Source organism: Neofelis nebulosa, chromosome 10, assembly GCF_028018385.1.
Source record: "Neofelis nebulosa isolate mNeoNeb1 chromosome 10, mNeoNeb1.pri, whole genome shotgun sequence".
Lineage (NCBI taxonomy): Eukaryota > Metazoa > Chordata > Mammalia > Carnivora > Felidae > Neofelis > Neofelis nebulosa.
Genome location: NC_080791.1, coordinates 69,291,156 through 69,307,211, shown reverse-complemented (window position 1 = coordinate 69,307,211; position 16,056 = coordinate 69,291,156). Strand labels below are relative to the sequence as shown.

The 16,056-nt window shown below is 47.9% G+C and overlaps 1 protein-coding gene across 10 annotated transcripts in view; it reads right to left on the bottom strand.

The window, feature by feature from the left end:
• The window catches only part of TEAD1 (TEA domain transcription factor 1), a 270,973-nt gene that overhangs the window by 36,819 nt on the left and 218,098 nt on the right, over nucleotides 1-16,056 (bottom strand). For 9 of the 10 annotated variants that reach the window (XM_058688278.1, XM_058688276.1, XM_058688277.1 and 6 more), the window contains one exon: nucleotides 4,403-4,576. The exons of the other annotated variant lie outside the window; for it this stretch is intronic. In XM_058688278.1, the coding sequence (XP_058544261.1) occupies nucleotides 4,403-4,576 (174 nt within the window). The remainder of the gene's footprint in view (nucleotides 1-4,402; nucleotides 4,577-16,056) is intronic. 10 annotated transcript variants of the gene reach the window in all.

Here is a 16,056-nt window from a genome sequence, read left to right as displayed (position 1 = left end):
CTGAAATTTACTGAATTCACACAAAGATAAGAAAATCTGCTAAGCAAATTGCAGATACAAAAAAATATTTCAAAGGGAGTGTTAAACCGGCTTCAGAAACACCTGCTAGAAACACCAGCTATCCAAGGATAGATATTCTAAGTATAATTTATACTTATTGAGGCATCGGAGGAAGCCAGTGCAACTTCAAATTGCAGCAAATTGTAAACCTAATTCAAATGGCCTTTCCCCATTTATTTTAACGTGGTTGCGACTGAATGTCTTTATAAAGGTTAAGTGCTGCTCACAATTGTACTCAAGGAGTGAACTCTCCTCCCACATTCATAGGAGTGCTTAATTTTAATCTTGCAAGTGTTAATTTAATAAACTAGTATCTAATCTCAGAGCGACTGTTTCTAAACTGGACACTTCCTACCAGCAATCACACGTTACAATCTAGACTTCATTCCTTGGGGATTCATGACCAAAGGGGCCCAGCACTGAAAGCATTTATTAAAATCATCCCAAGTTTTTGCTTTGGGGGCAAAAACAAGAATAACTTTTTAAGCACTTTCCATTCCACTTTATATCCAAATAACATGCTAATTATACGAAATCTTATTAACCTTAAAAACCAATACTGTTTAACGTGAAAGTAATGAAAACGGTTTCCTTTCATCGGATCCTACAATTTCTGATTAATTATAATCAACTTGAGTAGAATGGCCTCTTTTTATACCCTTCACAATAGTGGCTCTCAAAAACTTTTTGATCTCAGGGACCCCCTTCTGCTCTTAAAACTTATTGAGGACCTCAAGGGGCTTTTGTTTCTGTCGGTTATATCTATCTGTATTTTCTGTATTGGAAATTTAAACTGAGAACATCTTAAAAAGATTTATTACCTATTTAAAAAAAATTTTTTTTAATGTTTATTTTTGAGAGAGAGAAAGAGAGACAGAGCGTGAGTGAGGGAGGGGCAGAGAGAGAGAGGGAGACATGGAATCCGAAGCAGGCTCCAGGCTCCGAGCTGTCAGCACAGAGCCCGATGCGGGGCTTGAACCCATGAACCGTGAGATCATGACCTGAGCTGAAGTCGGACTTAACCGACTGAGCCACCCAGGCACCCCTATTTGTTACCTACTTAAAAAATAAACTCATTATTGGGGCGCCTGGGTGGCTCAGTCGGTTAAGTGTCCGACTTCAGCCCGGGTCACGATCTCGCGGTCCGTGAGTTCGAGCCCCCCCCCCCCCCCCCCCGTCGGGCTCTGGGCTGATGGCTCAGAGCCTGGCGCCTGCTTCCGATTCTGTGTCTCCCTCTCTCTCTGCCCCTCCCCCGTTCATGCTCTGTCTTTCTCTGTCTCAAAAATAAATAAACGTTAAAAAAAAATTAAAAAAAAATAAAATAAACTCATTACATCTTTTTTCTTTTAATTGGACATACCCATATTTTAAAAAACAAAGACAAAAATTGGAAGAGTAGTACTGTCTCATACTTTGCAAATGTATTTGACATGTGTCTTCATGTAAACTCCTAGACTCCCAAACATGCTTCTACATTCAACTTGTCACGATGTGTTGTTTTTGTTGAAGTACGTGGAGAAAATCCAGACTAACATGAATAGGGAACTAGAAAAGGGAAGAGTACTTCAATAGGCTCTTCAGATACTTGTGGTCATTTTTATTTCATACCATACCAAAACTTAACAAGCGATAGTTTCTTAAAATGCAGCTGCAGGGGCGCCTGGATGGCGCAGTCGGTTAAGCGTCCGACTTCAGCCAGGTCACGATCTCGCGGCCCGTGAGTTCGAGCCCCGCGTCAGGCTCTGGCTGATGGCTCGGAGCCTGGAGCCTGTTTCCGATTCTGTGTCTCCCTCTCTCTCTGCCCCTCCCCCGTTCATGCTATGTCTCTCTCTCAAAAAAAATAAATAAAAAAACGTTGAAAAAAAAAATGCAGCTGCAGTGTGGAATCTGAAACCATATCCGTGAACTTTTCATACACGGTTACATTAAAATCCACTGGTTTATCTTACACAATACCAAAAAGTCACTTTTGTTGATTTGGCTGTGGATCTCACCAGACAAGTCTTTTAAGTATTGGAAAGCTGTCAAGTTCACGGAGGTGGATATGAGTTTTCCAAAACCCTTATTTTTTCTAGAAAGCTAGGATTTTCTCTTTGGTAATAAATATTGTCAGCCGTTCTCCTTGATGTGGCAGGCAGGCTCCCTGCATTCATTTGCCATATGTACTCTGGGTTCAAGATGTAATACAATTCATAAAGGACATTCTTGGTGTGACTAGTTCTCTTTTTCTTGAAACTGTATGTGAGTACCAGCCCAATTAAGCTAAAGCTTCAGCAGTTTTGCCCTACTTTTTTTTTCTTTAATTTTTTAAATGTTTTATGTATTTTTGAGAGACAGAGACAGAGTACGAGTGGGGGAGGGGCAGAGAGAGGGAGAGACACAGAATCTGAAGCAGGCCGCAGGCCCTGAGCTGTTAGCACAGAGCCCATCGTGGGGCCCGAACTCACAAACCACAAGGTCACGACCTGAAGTCAGATTCTTAACCAATAGAGCCACCCAGGCACCCCTTACCCTACTTCTTTTGAACCTTCAGAGTGCATATCAGCAGTGTGCACAAGCCAAATAATGTCCCAGTGTCATAATGACAATAGCTTTGGCATTCTCAGCCCATTGAAAGTATACGGATGAACCCTCCAGGGGACTCTAAGCCATGCTTCGAAAACTGCTATGTTACCATACAATAATTGACCCCCAGTGACCATTCAAATCTCTAGTGGCAGCCCCCAATCTGAAAGGGATTTTTCCTTATTCAGGTTACCCATATGTATTACTTGTCCCAAGAACATTAATATGAGTAGAAGGCTATTTCCACAACAATCCAAATTTAATACAGAAGAATGAAAAATGAAATCTAGTTGCCACGGACAGATATAAGAAACAAAACAAACTAAATTTAATATGTAAATTCTCCTCCAAGAAATTTAAAACATACCTTTTCCCCTGATTTATTCATTCGTTTCCCCATTCGTTGGGCTTGTTTGTGTAAGGCGTTTGCGTAGTATTGGAGAAATGGAGAGTCCTCAGTGGACAGAACTCCCCTCTCCCCCCCCCCCCCCCCCACCGCCTCCCTGCGCCCTGCCCCTGGCCGGCTGGGGCTCACAGGGTATGAGGCAGCCAGGAAATCAGGCAGAGGCACAACAGCCAAACTTATCTCATTACAAGACCCGGCCCCCCACTCTACAAGTAGCCTGTCCTTTGTAATCTCTGAGTCTCTGTTTTCTTAGCTGGATAGGAGGCAAATCCCACTTAACACTGTGAGGACTGGATAAAATGAGTGTAAAGCGTTAGCACGGCTCCTAGCCCACAGCAGGTATTCAATAAACGGCAGCCCTATTATGAGTGAGGTGCCCCGGAGGTAGCCTGGGTCCAGAGGGGAGTGGGACACACATCCAAGTAATTATGACCCAGCATGGGACCTGATTAACTGCAAAATGCGCTGGGAGTAAAAGGAAAATCAATGGTCTGCCTAAGTGAGGAAGGTGCTAGAATAAAGGAGCCACCATCTCAAAGGAAGGAGGAGCTGGCCCCACGGGAGAGAAGAAAAGGAAAAAAATCCATCAGACACACAGAACTGCTGGGCACAGGATGGAGAGCAAAGAACCCCCTGGAACCAGCTCACTTAGGGCCTTTAATGCCATGCTAAGGAGTGCAAACGTTTGAAGTGATTTTATTTTTGTAAAGACGGATGACTTATAAATACTCACTGCTAACAGGCCCTCTGGTGTCTCGCTGCCTCCAATATACACACATTGTACTCATGCCTGTGACCTGTTAGCAGTCTCTTGGCTCGAGCCTGACTAGTGGAGAAAAGAACAGAAAACCTCTCTCAGAGCGAGCCCCAGCAGCTGGGGGGATCTGCCCTCGGTGTTTTAAAGCACAAATGAGGGACCTACGGGGAAAAGCCACTTTGCAGGCTCTCTGACACTTCTAAAATCTTGAAGCATGAAACTTTATCTCCATCCCGGCCCCATTTTGCCTCAGGTCCTGTGCTCAGGTCCTGTGCTCCAGTGGAATTTATAGGTCGTTTTGCTTAATGGAGTGAGAAGAAACAGAAAGGGTCTCGTTGTGCCCCATGTCCTCTATCACGACTCCAGCCATCTGTGAGGACGGCCATGGCACGAGTGAGCCCTGAAGCCCAAAGAGGCCTTCCATCTCTCTTTTTCTCGGGCAGGGATATCAGATGCTGCCCGGGTGCATCTGTACCCAAGGATGTATCACAAGGTCAGCACGGGGATGGCTCCCCAGGCGCTCCTGCGGATGCACGCGCACAGGCTCCGCGCTCACACACAGGATGCGACCATTCAGACAACATCCACCGCGACCACAGCAATGTCTTACTCACCCAGAATTTTACGAGGAAGAAGGCATTTTGGGGGCCTTTTCCAAACAGTTCCTTTAAGCCACCTTTCTTTTCAGGAAATTTGTCATAAATCTGACGAATGTCCACTGATTCGAGCAATGGGTCACTGTAAGAATGGTTGGCATGCCCAATGTGCACGAAGAGGTGTTTGTTGTACTGTAAGAAACCAACAGAAACATTCCCATTACAAACCCTTTGATCAACCTGGGGCACATCCATCTTGAACTGGAAAAAAAGAGCAATAGTCTCGAAATCCTGGAATTAACTCCTTGAATAGCCTAGGATCTGTGCCTTTGAAAAGATGAAGACGTTAAGAAAAGCCATTATAGCTCAGGGTTAAAACAATCATTGTCTTTCATTGACAAGGGCATATGTTTTCCCTAAAAAGGACTTTTTGGAGACATAGCAGTAAATAACAGCTGAAGTTATTTTAACTACCAAACCAAGAAACTATCCTCTCACCCAGTTTCATCTGATGCAACTGAGAATGACAGCAACACCCTTTGGAGCCCAATATTCGCAGTTAAGCCCAACAAAAAGTCTGTGTGTGTGGTCAGCTAACAGCATCGCCCAGAATGCACTTCTTGCCCCAGCTCCCCTGGCAACAGCACGGATGCAGTGCTCTGGGCATCGGTACCCACCTACTTCCTCCAACGGGAGTAAGAGTGCCGAGCCTCTTTCCCACCATTCCCCTCAGTAATCAGTCTAAAGATTCTGCAGAGGGGCCGGTCAGTACATGGTTGTCAGTGCAAAGTTAGGGTGAGGAGTACAGGCCATGGAGAGGATTCATGGTACAAGGCTATAAGGGGCCAGTAATCTGAGAACACAGGCCACTCAGTCACGAACCAACCAACCAACCAACCAACCAACCAAAACCCTGTTAAGTCGTTTAACTTAGAAAAGAGACCCTTTCTTCTCCTTGCTTTGGTAGAAGACATGGTCACTGGACCACAAAGGAGTTGTCCAAACCAGTGGTTCTCAAAGAACATTTAAACCTCACCAGTGCCTGGTTAGCCCATCCGGACTCACTGGAAATCCCAGAAAACGAGGCCAGCCATCAGCAATTTTTAGTGGTCATTACATGAATTGCAATATGCAGCCAGGTTTGAGAACCACTGGCCTCCACTTCCTACTCCAGGTCCTCTGTGCCTGCCTCTCCTGCAGAAAAGACACTTGACACCAACCTAACGTGACACAAACACGTCTGGGGGGGGGGGGGGGGCGTTGGGGCTGCGGGGAGAGCGGAACCCAACAGGACTCATACAAGAAATTCTATGCCCCTGCTCGCCGAGCAGCCCGTTTACCTTTTAAGTTTAAACGGACGTTTCTCCAACTAGAGTGCTTCGGGGTACTGATCCCATTGGGAATGAGGAGTCCCAAATACAAGAAGGCTTGGTCAAGGTTGCCTACCAGAAGAGTACCATATCCTGGTTAAGAGCATGGGGTCTGGACTCAGCCTGCTTGAGCACAAAGCTTTGTGCCCAGGGCAAACCAGGTAAGACAAGTGCCTCCCCAGTCTTTAAAATGGGGAAGGTGCTGGCCTCTACCTCCCAGGGATGCTATGGGGTTTAAATGAGAAACTGCGTAGAAAGAGCTTACTAGGCTCACACACTCAATGAACAGTAAACGATATATGCTAGCTAGTATTACTGGCTACTGTTTTAAAAAAAAACCCTTGAGATTCACAGTAGATATTAGCATGATTAAAAAACAGTTTTTAACAGTGTAACCCAAAGTTTCCTAAACTTGTGTGGTCACGAAACCCTAGAAATACATCCTGAAGAAATGCTGGTTTAAATCCATAACTTGCTACACAGACCATGGACCTCTGGCCACAGGACCAGAGGGCAGGAGGCTCGACACCCCATCCGATGGCAGTTGTTCACAGTGCTGGAGATAAGGAGATGGCGGCCAGGACCCAGCATCTTCTGGGAGAAGGCTACGCCCCTCTTCTGTTCAACATCAGAATGGGATCTTTACCAAAGCTTCAAAATCCCTAAAAGGCACCAGGGGAAATGAAAAAGGGCGCACCTGTTCAGCTCTGTCACGGACCCAGCCTCTGCCCAGCTACCTGGTAGGTTTCAGGTGAGACTGGGGGCTGGGGACCACTATGCAAGGACAGACTATGCCTGTACCGGAAGAGAATTTTAAAAACCAAGTCAAAGCCACTGCCAGGTTAGGGAGCTGAGATCCACACAGCGGAGTGTCTCTGACCTTTCTGTAAATGTTCCCAAATGCTGTCACATCATCTTTTCTCTACTTCCCCGCCATTCTGAGAGCTGAGGGCAAAAGGCGTTGTTCTTTCATTATCCAGGTGACCGGCCGAGTGCGTGTCCATCCACCCAACCCTTCTTAATAACCTCTGCTGGTAGCCAGCTCCCATACCTCCCCGGCCCTGTCCAGGCGGCACCGCTTCTGTCATTTCGTGTGCCCCCTGCAGGCCGTGAGTTTCTGGGCAAGGATGCACCACAAGCAGAGCTATGGGGACACCTGCAGATAGAATCCGAGTCTCTCTGCAGAACACCGCACTCCCAGCTCTTCCTCCCTGGCAGCCACCCACAGGCAGCCAGAGCTGGGATGTAGGTGAGGAGCTGGGACTTGCAGTCTTCTTGGCTCACGACGGCTAGGGTCCCTGCAGCGTCCTGCTGGAACCCAGGACCTCTGCACGTCAAGAGGACAGGAAGGTGAACGGGGGGCAAAATTTACCACACTTTCACGGGGGCCATGAAGATATGGCTGAACACAAAAACCCCGGAGCCAGATGAGAACCTGAAATCCCAGCTTGCTCACATGGGCAACGAGGACGCACCATGCGTACTACACCGCGGGTCTGAAGACGAAAGGTGATCATGCAGAGAGGGCCCTCGGCATAGGGCCTACCCCGTAAGAGGTGTTGGACCGACTGTAGCTGCTGAGATTCCTACTGTTGTCGTTTACTATTACGTGAGGTGACTCCATCCTGGGGGGAGAGGCAAAAGAACTTTCCTGCTTTCGCTACGCCTTTGCCCAGCAAAGAAAAAATAAGCACAGGTAAGCCAAGAGCCGGGAGCAAGTTGCGAAGCCATGTGACTGTTCAAATTCTCGATTGTGGCCCACTCATAATGAGCTCCCCGGAGTGTGGACAGACCTCTCCTGTGGCCGACGGACGGAAAAGCGCTGTATCCATTCACTGCTCTGGGCAACGTGCTTTCTATATATGTGACCTCAGGTAATCCCAGCCTCACAATGACACTGCAGGGGCATTTTATTAAGGTCATTACACACGAGGAAATGGAAGTTCAGAGATGAACAGACTTGCCTGAGGTCACACTTCCGGGAATAGTCCCGGAGTTAAGAATAAAACTTGGACCTGTCAATGCCACAGCCTGAGCATTTGCCGCAAACGTCAACCACACCACCTCCCAGAAGAAAACGTCTAGACCCTTCTCACTCACTCACATCTACGTTTTCTGACGGGTGATTTGAGAAAAGAGAAGAGAAAAAAGCTGACTCGTGTTTGCAAAATTCTAAGAAGTTAAATTAGAATTCAGGATAAACATAATGATTCGCAGATGCATCAGACAGACTCTTCTTCTAAGGTTTCTATTTTTTTTTTTTTTTTTTTTTTTTAATTTTTTTTATTTTTTTTTTTATTTTTGGGACAGAGAGAGACAGAGCATGAAAGGGGGAGGGGCAGAGAGAGAGGGAGACACAGAATCGGAAACAGTCTCCAGGCTCCGAGCCATCAGCCCAGAGCCCGACGCGGGGCTCGAACTCACAGACCGCAAGATCGTGACCTGGCTGAAGTCGGACGCTTAACCGACTGCGCCACCCAGGCGCCCCTAAGGTTTCTATTTTGAGGAAGTTACCTTTGTGCCCGAGTGGCTGAAATGAACGGAGAAGGGCAGGCTGTCTTTGCCAAAGGAAACCGGGCACTGCCTCTCCAAAGCTGGTGACGTGAAACCAAACCCTGACTGCTGGCATCTGGGTGGCTTGATTCCTGCCAAGAGGTGACTTTGTTTCTAAGAATACAAAGGACTAAAGAAGGTATCCTGGAGACCACAGCAGTGAGACAAACAGCCTTCCCTCTCCCCTTAACTCAACCTGGGTAGGTTAGGAATCCCTCCGCCCCCAAATCCAGAAGACTGAAAGGAAGAGATCTACTGGATACATTTGGGTTCAAGCTTCGATGCAATCAAAACTCTAAAAACCATTTGGTAAGGCTCTAACTACTTCCCATCCTGCCAGTTCTCCTTATAAGGGAAGAAGGCCAGGGCGAATACCTGATTTCCCTTCCTCCTTCCCATACAAATCCCATTTTCTTTTCAGCAATGGTGGTTTCCCCAAAGCTAAAGGTGACACACGGCACCAAAACAGGGCAATTCTATTGTATAGGGCAGGAAACAAACATTGGCAAAAACAACACCAGTAGCAGCAACTAAAAATCTTAAGTGTTGGGGGCAACGTATAAGCAGAAACAGAGTGAATGTCAGTAAGTCATGGACACTAAAGCCTAAGACTAGATTGCCTCAATACCAAAAAAGGTTAGCGTTGGTTTGTTCAATGATAAAAAAAAGTCTCCTGCGGTGGTCAGTGGATGTGTGGATTATCAACATTTCAATGACAACTACAGAAAAGGTGCTCATTCTGCATATTTCTTTTGTGGATTTCAGTGGAACAAACCAGCACTCCTATGGCCCATTCTATGCCAGGCACTATGCTAGACACAGGGAATCCATGAGCTAATAGCACAAAACCCTTTTCTTCACAGACCCTATAGAGTGACCGTATGGAGCCTCCACAGTCAGAATCATATATTTACCCATGTAAATAAATGTTCTCAGTGATTCCCATAGAGCAGGTTGGGAATAAAAACAGTCAACATTTCCTCTCTTGTATCACATGACTTAAATCAGCATTCACCTGCTCTTTTGATAGGAATGACTATTCTCCAGCACTAACCATACAGTGTTACTCATGAGCAAGGAGAACAGAGGTGGAACTCACGGGATGTGAATAAGGGTTCACGAGTCTAAGCTGGGAACCAAGATGAGAAACAAGTTATCCATCACGTCTGAGTGAGAGTTGAACACACTCAGATTTGTAAAGGTTTCAGAAAATTAGCCCTGGCTCCAACTATTCCAGCTAGCTGCCGGAGGATGTTTTCACAAAATGAGGGAATAAATCACAAGAGGGAGATGGGGCCCTAATCCAGAAGAGGGGTAAGAGAATGCACAGGCTAGCAGCTGGGCCCCTGACCTGGACGGCAGCTGGTCCAGGGTGGATGGAGAGCCAGAGGGGTGCCACCAAGGGGACAATGGACTTGAAAGATCCCCTGACTTATGTGACCATCTGGAGAAGAGTATGAGAACTCTGTTAGAAACGTTGAGGATGAACTTGTATGGGCATGTAAAAACTGAATTTAAAAAAAAAAGAGGCAATGACAAATCCCAGGAAAAAATGTTTACAATCAAGAAAATGGTTCTAACACATCACACATTAACCATGCTGTATGTAAAATTTACAGGCTTGTGATACAAATGCTGAGTGTTAACCAAACCAAAAACTGTGATGTAACCACACTGGGGGATGGGCAGGAAAAAAGTGCTAAATTTATTTAGAGAGCTAAGTTGTGGTCTTCCATAGCGAGAAGTCAACAAAAAATGTCCAAAATTGATGGATTGAGATATACAGTATGATCATGTTATTTGGGAATACGGCAGTAACATACAAAGAAATAGCTGAAAGGCTTTATAAGTGCCTGTCCCTAAGAAGAAGGGCCAGGAGGTGGGAAGACATGGGACAGAGGACCACTGCTTTTCTTTATAGGCTGAGTCTGGTTCAATTTGGCTTATATACAAAGCACACATATGACTTTATTAAATTAAATAAACAGCCAATCAGAAACTATCTTGGAACATCATGGAGTTTTTTTGAGGAAGAGAAAGAACTATAAACGGAAACAAAAATATTAAGACTTGTGCTTCAGGATGTTTATTCTAGTTGGCCACAGTTCCCTGGACTCAAAAGGAACTTGGTCAGATCACAGAGCCTTCCTATGGTTCAACTCCTCAGAATGACCGAGCAGAAACAGGCACCCTTGTCTGCCTGGACGGTTCACCAAAAACACCAATGTTGCACCAGCAAAGTCCCACCTGGATCAAGGAGGTCTCACAGCTCGGCAGCCCCTGACACAACCTTAATACACAGATTTCTTTTGACTTGGGAACATGCTCATTTTCTCTTTTCGTCATTACAATCCGTCTAGCCATTCTTCACAGCAGTATAAACAGTGACAAAGGTGAATGTTACCCTAAAAACTCAACAAAGCTAACTTGCAACGGGTTATTTAGCTACCCTGGGCGTTTAACAAAGGACTTTTCCTCCTCTCCCAAATCTGTTGTGAGGTCACTTTCTATCTTGCTCCCGGCTCTCCTCTCCACTCTGCTGCTCGGGGAGGCTGCAGAGGGAGCCCCGAGGGCCCGAACTCTGGAGTCAGTCAGGGTCTGTGGCCAAATCTGGCGTGGGTGCCACTTCCTGGCGGGGGTCACTGGGGATGGGGGGTGGGGTCCAGCCCTCCGGGACAGCTTCCACATGTGGAACGTGGGAGAAGCAGAGAACCCACCTTGAAGGAGCATCACAAGGGTTAAAGCAGATAATGTGTGGGAAATACATAGTGCTGTGCTTACACATAACTTGTTATTATCCTTCAGACTGGTCAGTGTCCGCTCTCTGAAGCGCGCAGAACCTGTCCTTGAAAGTGCCCATCACCACAGATGAGATAAACCAGACTCCCCAAACTGGCCACTCGGGTTTGATTTTGACTTTCTTTTCTCCTTTTCGAAAAAAGAACTGCTACCGGATTCTATTCCAGGGACCTCTGATGAGGCAGTTCCCTTTTTGTGAAAAGGGGGAGAGAAAACCCCTGGCCCTAGGCCTTGGTGCCGCTTCCTCAGACACGCCCAGAGCTGCACTACACCGTCCGACATAAAGATGGCGGTCTTTTCCTAAACTTGTTTCAAAAATTCCAAGTATTTGAAGAACGTAGTAAAACCTTGAAAAATGACTGCTGTCAAATAATACCACCAGAAAAATCATAATCCACTTAGGAATTTAAAGAAACCAAGACGAATAACTCATGTCAAGGGATGCTAATGTACAAGTTGGAACAGAACAGGGACAAATCACCTACCTTTGCTTCCTGTCCCTCGCCTGCCTGGACTCTGTCCAGACACCCCTCCCCCAGGGCAGCCTGGGCAACCTGCGATAACCCCTGGGCCCTGCAGGGAGTGGCTGTAGGGCCGAGCCAACCAGAATGACCTGCACATTCAGCGCCTGGAGGCAGTGGGGGGACGGGCAGGGCTTGGCCGGGCTCAAACTCCGGTAGGGCCTCTCCTCAGCTAAGGGCTCAGAGGCACCAGCCCTATCCTGGCTACTTGGCTTCGTCCCCTGCCCTGTGCCCTTCTCAGAAACAAACAGCACTGAGAGCAAACACTAAGGAGCAAGTTGGGTCTTTCCTGCCCAGATCTCACACCAGGATGTACCCCCTTGGCCCTGCCTCCCATTTCCACCACCACGTTTAGAGAGGGGCTGCTGCTTTCTCAGACAGAAGCAGGTCTTCCCCGCAGAGGTGCAGCTGCAAAGGCCCGTGGGCCGTGCGCGGGGACGGCAACCGGGCAGGAGGCGGGCGTGGGGAGCTGACCCGCCCTGGAAAGGAGATGGGAGCCTGGCCGGGCCTCTGTGAAACGTCCATAAAACCCAGATTTCCAGATGCTTTCAATTGCCTCATCCCCCATTGGCAATGAAAAAGGATGGCGAGTGCCCAGCGCAGCTCCCACACGAGGGTAAACCACCCACCGCTGTGAGAGGGTACAGCTGGGTGAGGATGGGCAGCGGGGACCGCCGGGCAGCACGCAAGACAGAGCGGGGAAAACCACAGCACACCACACTGAGCCGTCACCCAGGAACACCGCCTCGCTTGTGTCCTTCCAGAAAAACCTGGGGGGAGAAGCATTTAAACACTGGGCGCAGCCAACCGTCGGACCAGCTGTAGCCTCCCTTGGAGAACCGGGAAGGCCAAATGTGCGCTCTTTATTCCAAGCACGTGGGGCGCCCATTAACAACACAGGGATTAGAAGCCGGGCTTTGGAGTTGCTGAGCGGTGTGGCCTGGGGCAAGTTGCTTAACCTTTCTGGGTCTTGACTCCTTCATCTGAACGCAGATGACACCTGGCTGGCTCTTCTCCAGGGGTCAGTGTGAAGGGCAAACGAAACAGTAAACAGGACAGTTCTGTGTGAACCACAGGGAGCTGCTTCCTAAACAAGTTTAGGAAAAGGTGCTGGTAGGCAGGTCTGCTGTTCATGAGATCCACCTGCCACGCCACGAACTGGGGTGCGAGGAGGAGCCTCTCTTCTGAAGGACCGGCAACTGCATCTGGCCAAACAGCCGTTTCCCGTGAATGCACGACCCCATTCCGAGATGAAGCGCTGCCTCAATAGCCACCGCAGGGCCTAGAAACTTCTCCAGAGAAACCCTGCCCTAAGTCTTCACCCTGCCCATGATACAGGCAGGGATTCTCCTGGCAGTCCGTGGAGTTTTAACCTTGCTTCGGAGCTCATTCCTTTATTTCTCCAATCGTCTCCCCATACAAACCACCTGCCTTTCTTTTTGCCACAGGCCTCATCAATGGTACATGTCCTTCGAGCTGCACCGGTCACATTTTCCAAACCAAAACCAGGATCTGTGATCCAACCAAGGAATTTTCATTGATCTGTGAATTTAGGCCATTGAAAGGAGCTATAAAAATACGAAAATTAAATTGCTCCTGGGGCCACAGTGACCACCTGTCTTCGTGGAAAAGAATAAAGTTATCTGCGGGGTAACCTGCAGAACTGTAGGTGGGCCCCCTGGAGCGGTGGGGCTGGGGTGCACATCCTTGTCCTCGCAAGATCGTCCCAGTCCCGGTCCCCTCCATGTCACGCTGCGAGGAAATGCACGGAAGAAAGCTTAGAACATAAGATCTCCCTGAATGGTGGTTACTGCTTCTACATTTCTTCAACCTCCGTAAACCGTGGGCTTTGGATTCAGACAAACTTCAAATATCTGGCCACGCCATCTAGAAGCTGATTACTAGGCTCAACTACCTAAGGACGCTGAGGTTCTCTGTTTCCAATACCCACTCCAGCCAAGTTCATTTTGACAAGAAGCAAGAGCATTAGCAGACTGGCCAGCTCCTAGCAATCCTGCTTTCTTCTCTGTTCCACGGCTCTTCAAATTACAGCGCCATCCCTGGTCTCAAAAACACAGTCATCCCATTATGCTCTTCCTCCCACAGCTAATTAATCCCCAAGGCCTTTTAATTTTATCAACACGATGTCGCTCCCCCCTGACATTCTCTGTTTTGTATCCCCCTGGGCATGTCCAGGCCACTGCCTTGGTTTGGTCCTTGCCACATTACCTGGACTGGAAAGTCACTCCCCTCCCCCAGCCTGCTTTCTAACCAGTTGCCAAGGTCATTCTCCTGGAACACACATCCGACCACATCTTGTCTTTCAAAAGAGGAGTGAGGATATTCACATTACCCAGTATATGTATTAAAATCTCTGGGAGGACTCACAACAATAGAGTAACAGTCGTTACCTACTTGGGGTAGGATAGGCATTGGAAGGACGGGAAGTCTCCCTCCATTCTTTTATGCTTATAGATTTGGGGCTGTGTGTATGTATTCAAATCATAATTAATCATAATTAATTTAAAAAAATCATGCTATGGGGCGCCTGGGTGGCTCAGTCAGTTAAGTGTCGGACTTCAGCTCAGGTCATGACTTCATGGTTTGTGAGTTCGAGCCCCGTGTCGGGTTCTGTGCTGACAAGCTCAGAGCCCGGAGCCTGCTTTGGATTCTGTGTCTCCCTTGCTCTCTGCCCCTCCCCCACTCATGCTCTGTCTCTGTCTCTCAAAAATAAATAAACATTAAAAAAAATTAAAACAAAAATCATTCTGGCTCCCCGCTGAATTTCAACAGGATCCAAACCACCTGGTGAGCATAGCCTCTCGAGCCTGGTCCCTTCCTTGTCTCTGGCCCAACTTCCTGCTACATTACTACAAGGCGCTCAGGTCTTAAGTAGATTTGTGGAATTGTCGACATGTCCAGGGATCCTACTCACGTTCACTGTCACAGCAATACAGTGAAGACCATTATGTCCATGAACAGACTGGAGTCAGGCTGAGTCCACTGGTCCCCAATCTCACACAGCTGGTAAGAATTCAGATAGAGCCTTCTCGTTCCACCAGAATACACATGTTGCCACTACAGCATGATGGGAGATGTGTTCTAAAGTCCAGGTGGCAATCTTCTTTCCCTCTTTTACTCCTTTGCCCCAAATCCTGAGAAGAACCATGGTGTCCCAGGTTGGAAAAGGAGCTCGGGGGAGACCCAGCCCAACTCTCTACCCAAGGTGAAGGGCACTGTTTACATCCAGCCTGTGCTTAGGGAGCTCACAGTTTGGAAGCCAGCTGTCTTTCTGTTTGAGTAATTTCTTGATTTCTTCAAAGGTACAGTGAGATGGTTAAGAACACCGACTGGAGCCAAACCTTGGCATGGCCACTTCCTGCCGATGGATCTTGATAACGTACCCTCGTGTTTCTGAGCCTCTGTTCCTTTACTGACAGACTGGAGAGAAGAACAGTATCCATGTCAACATACTTGGCATACGGTGCTTTTAAAACAGCTCAGTCAGTGCCAGCAACAGTCATCGCTGCTATAGTGAGTCGAGGTGTGCTTTCCCTGTTCAGGGAAAAACCTGTACCCGTCACAGAGCTCCCCTCCTCTTTCTGCAAAGCAATGCTGCTTCCCAACCGAAAGAGAATACTCTCCTTGTCCCTCCTTCTCCAATCCACCGCCTTCCCTTCTCTGGCTGTATTAACTCCTAGCTAAGTAAACTCACACACTCTCTTCCTGCATATGGTGCTGCTTGCCCTGGCATCCAGAACAATCCTGTGCCTGGGAAGTCTGAACCAGTGGGGGGCTGCCAGCTGTGGGGCCGGATGTGGCCCGGGCTGCAGGAGGGCTGGAGGAACCTGCCGCGTCCCAGGGTAGGGAATGGAGGAAGTTGGCTAGGCTTTATCAGGAAAAACCACTCCCCGCGCACAGACGGTGAGCCCAGGTTTTCATCCGCCTAAAGGAGCAGCTGGCTCCCTTGGCCAGATTTCAGGCAAGGTGCTTCTAAACAGCCCACCCTGGGTGGAGGATCTTGCACTTAACACTCGGAAGTCCTTTGATACGCAACAGTGAAATCATGCAGAAGAGTGCATTTTCAAGCATTACTAACCACTTCTAAAATAGTCTTTGTCGTTTCGATTCTTCCTCCCTTTCTTCACCCTCTGCTGTTTTTCTCTTAGCTTCAAGTGGAGCCAAAGGTAACAGAGGGACTGACTTGCTGGTTTTCCACCAATATAAACAACCACCGATTTGGGGAAATGCTGCCGTCTGGTTTGTACACGATGCAGAGCCAGCAGGGGGCGCTCGCCGCCCGGATTACTCTTCCCTTCGCTCCTCACAGATTTCGCGGAGCTACTGACTACAAAATGAAGATACAAGTGGATCTTGCAGCTCTTTGGTCATCGTCTCCGGCTGCAGAGTCAGCAGGCCTGGACCTCCA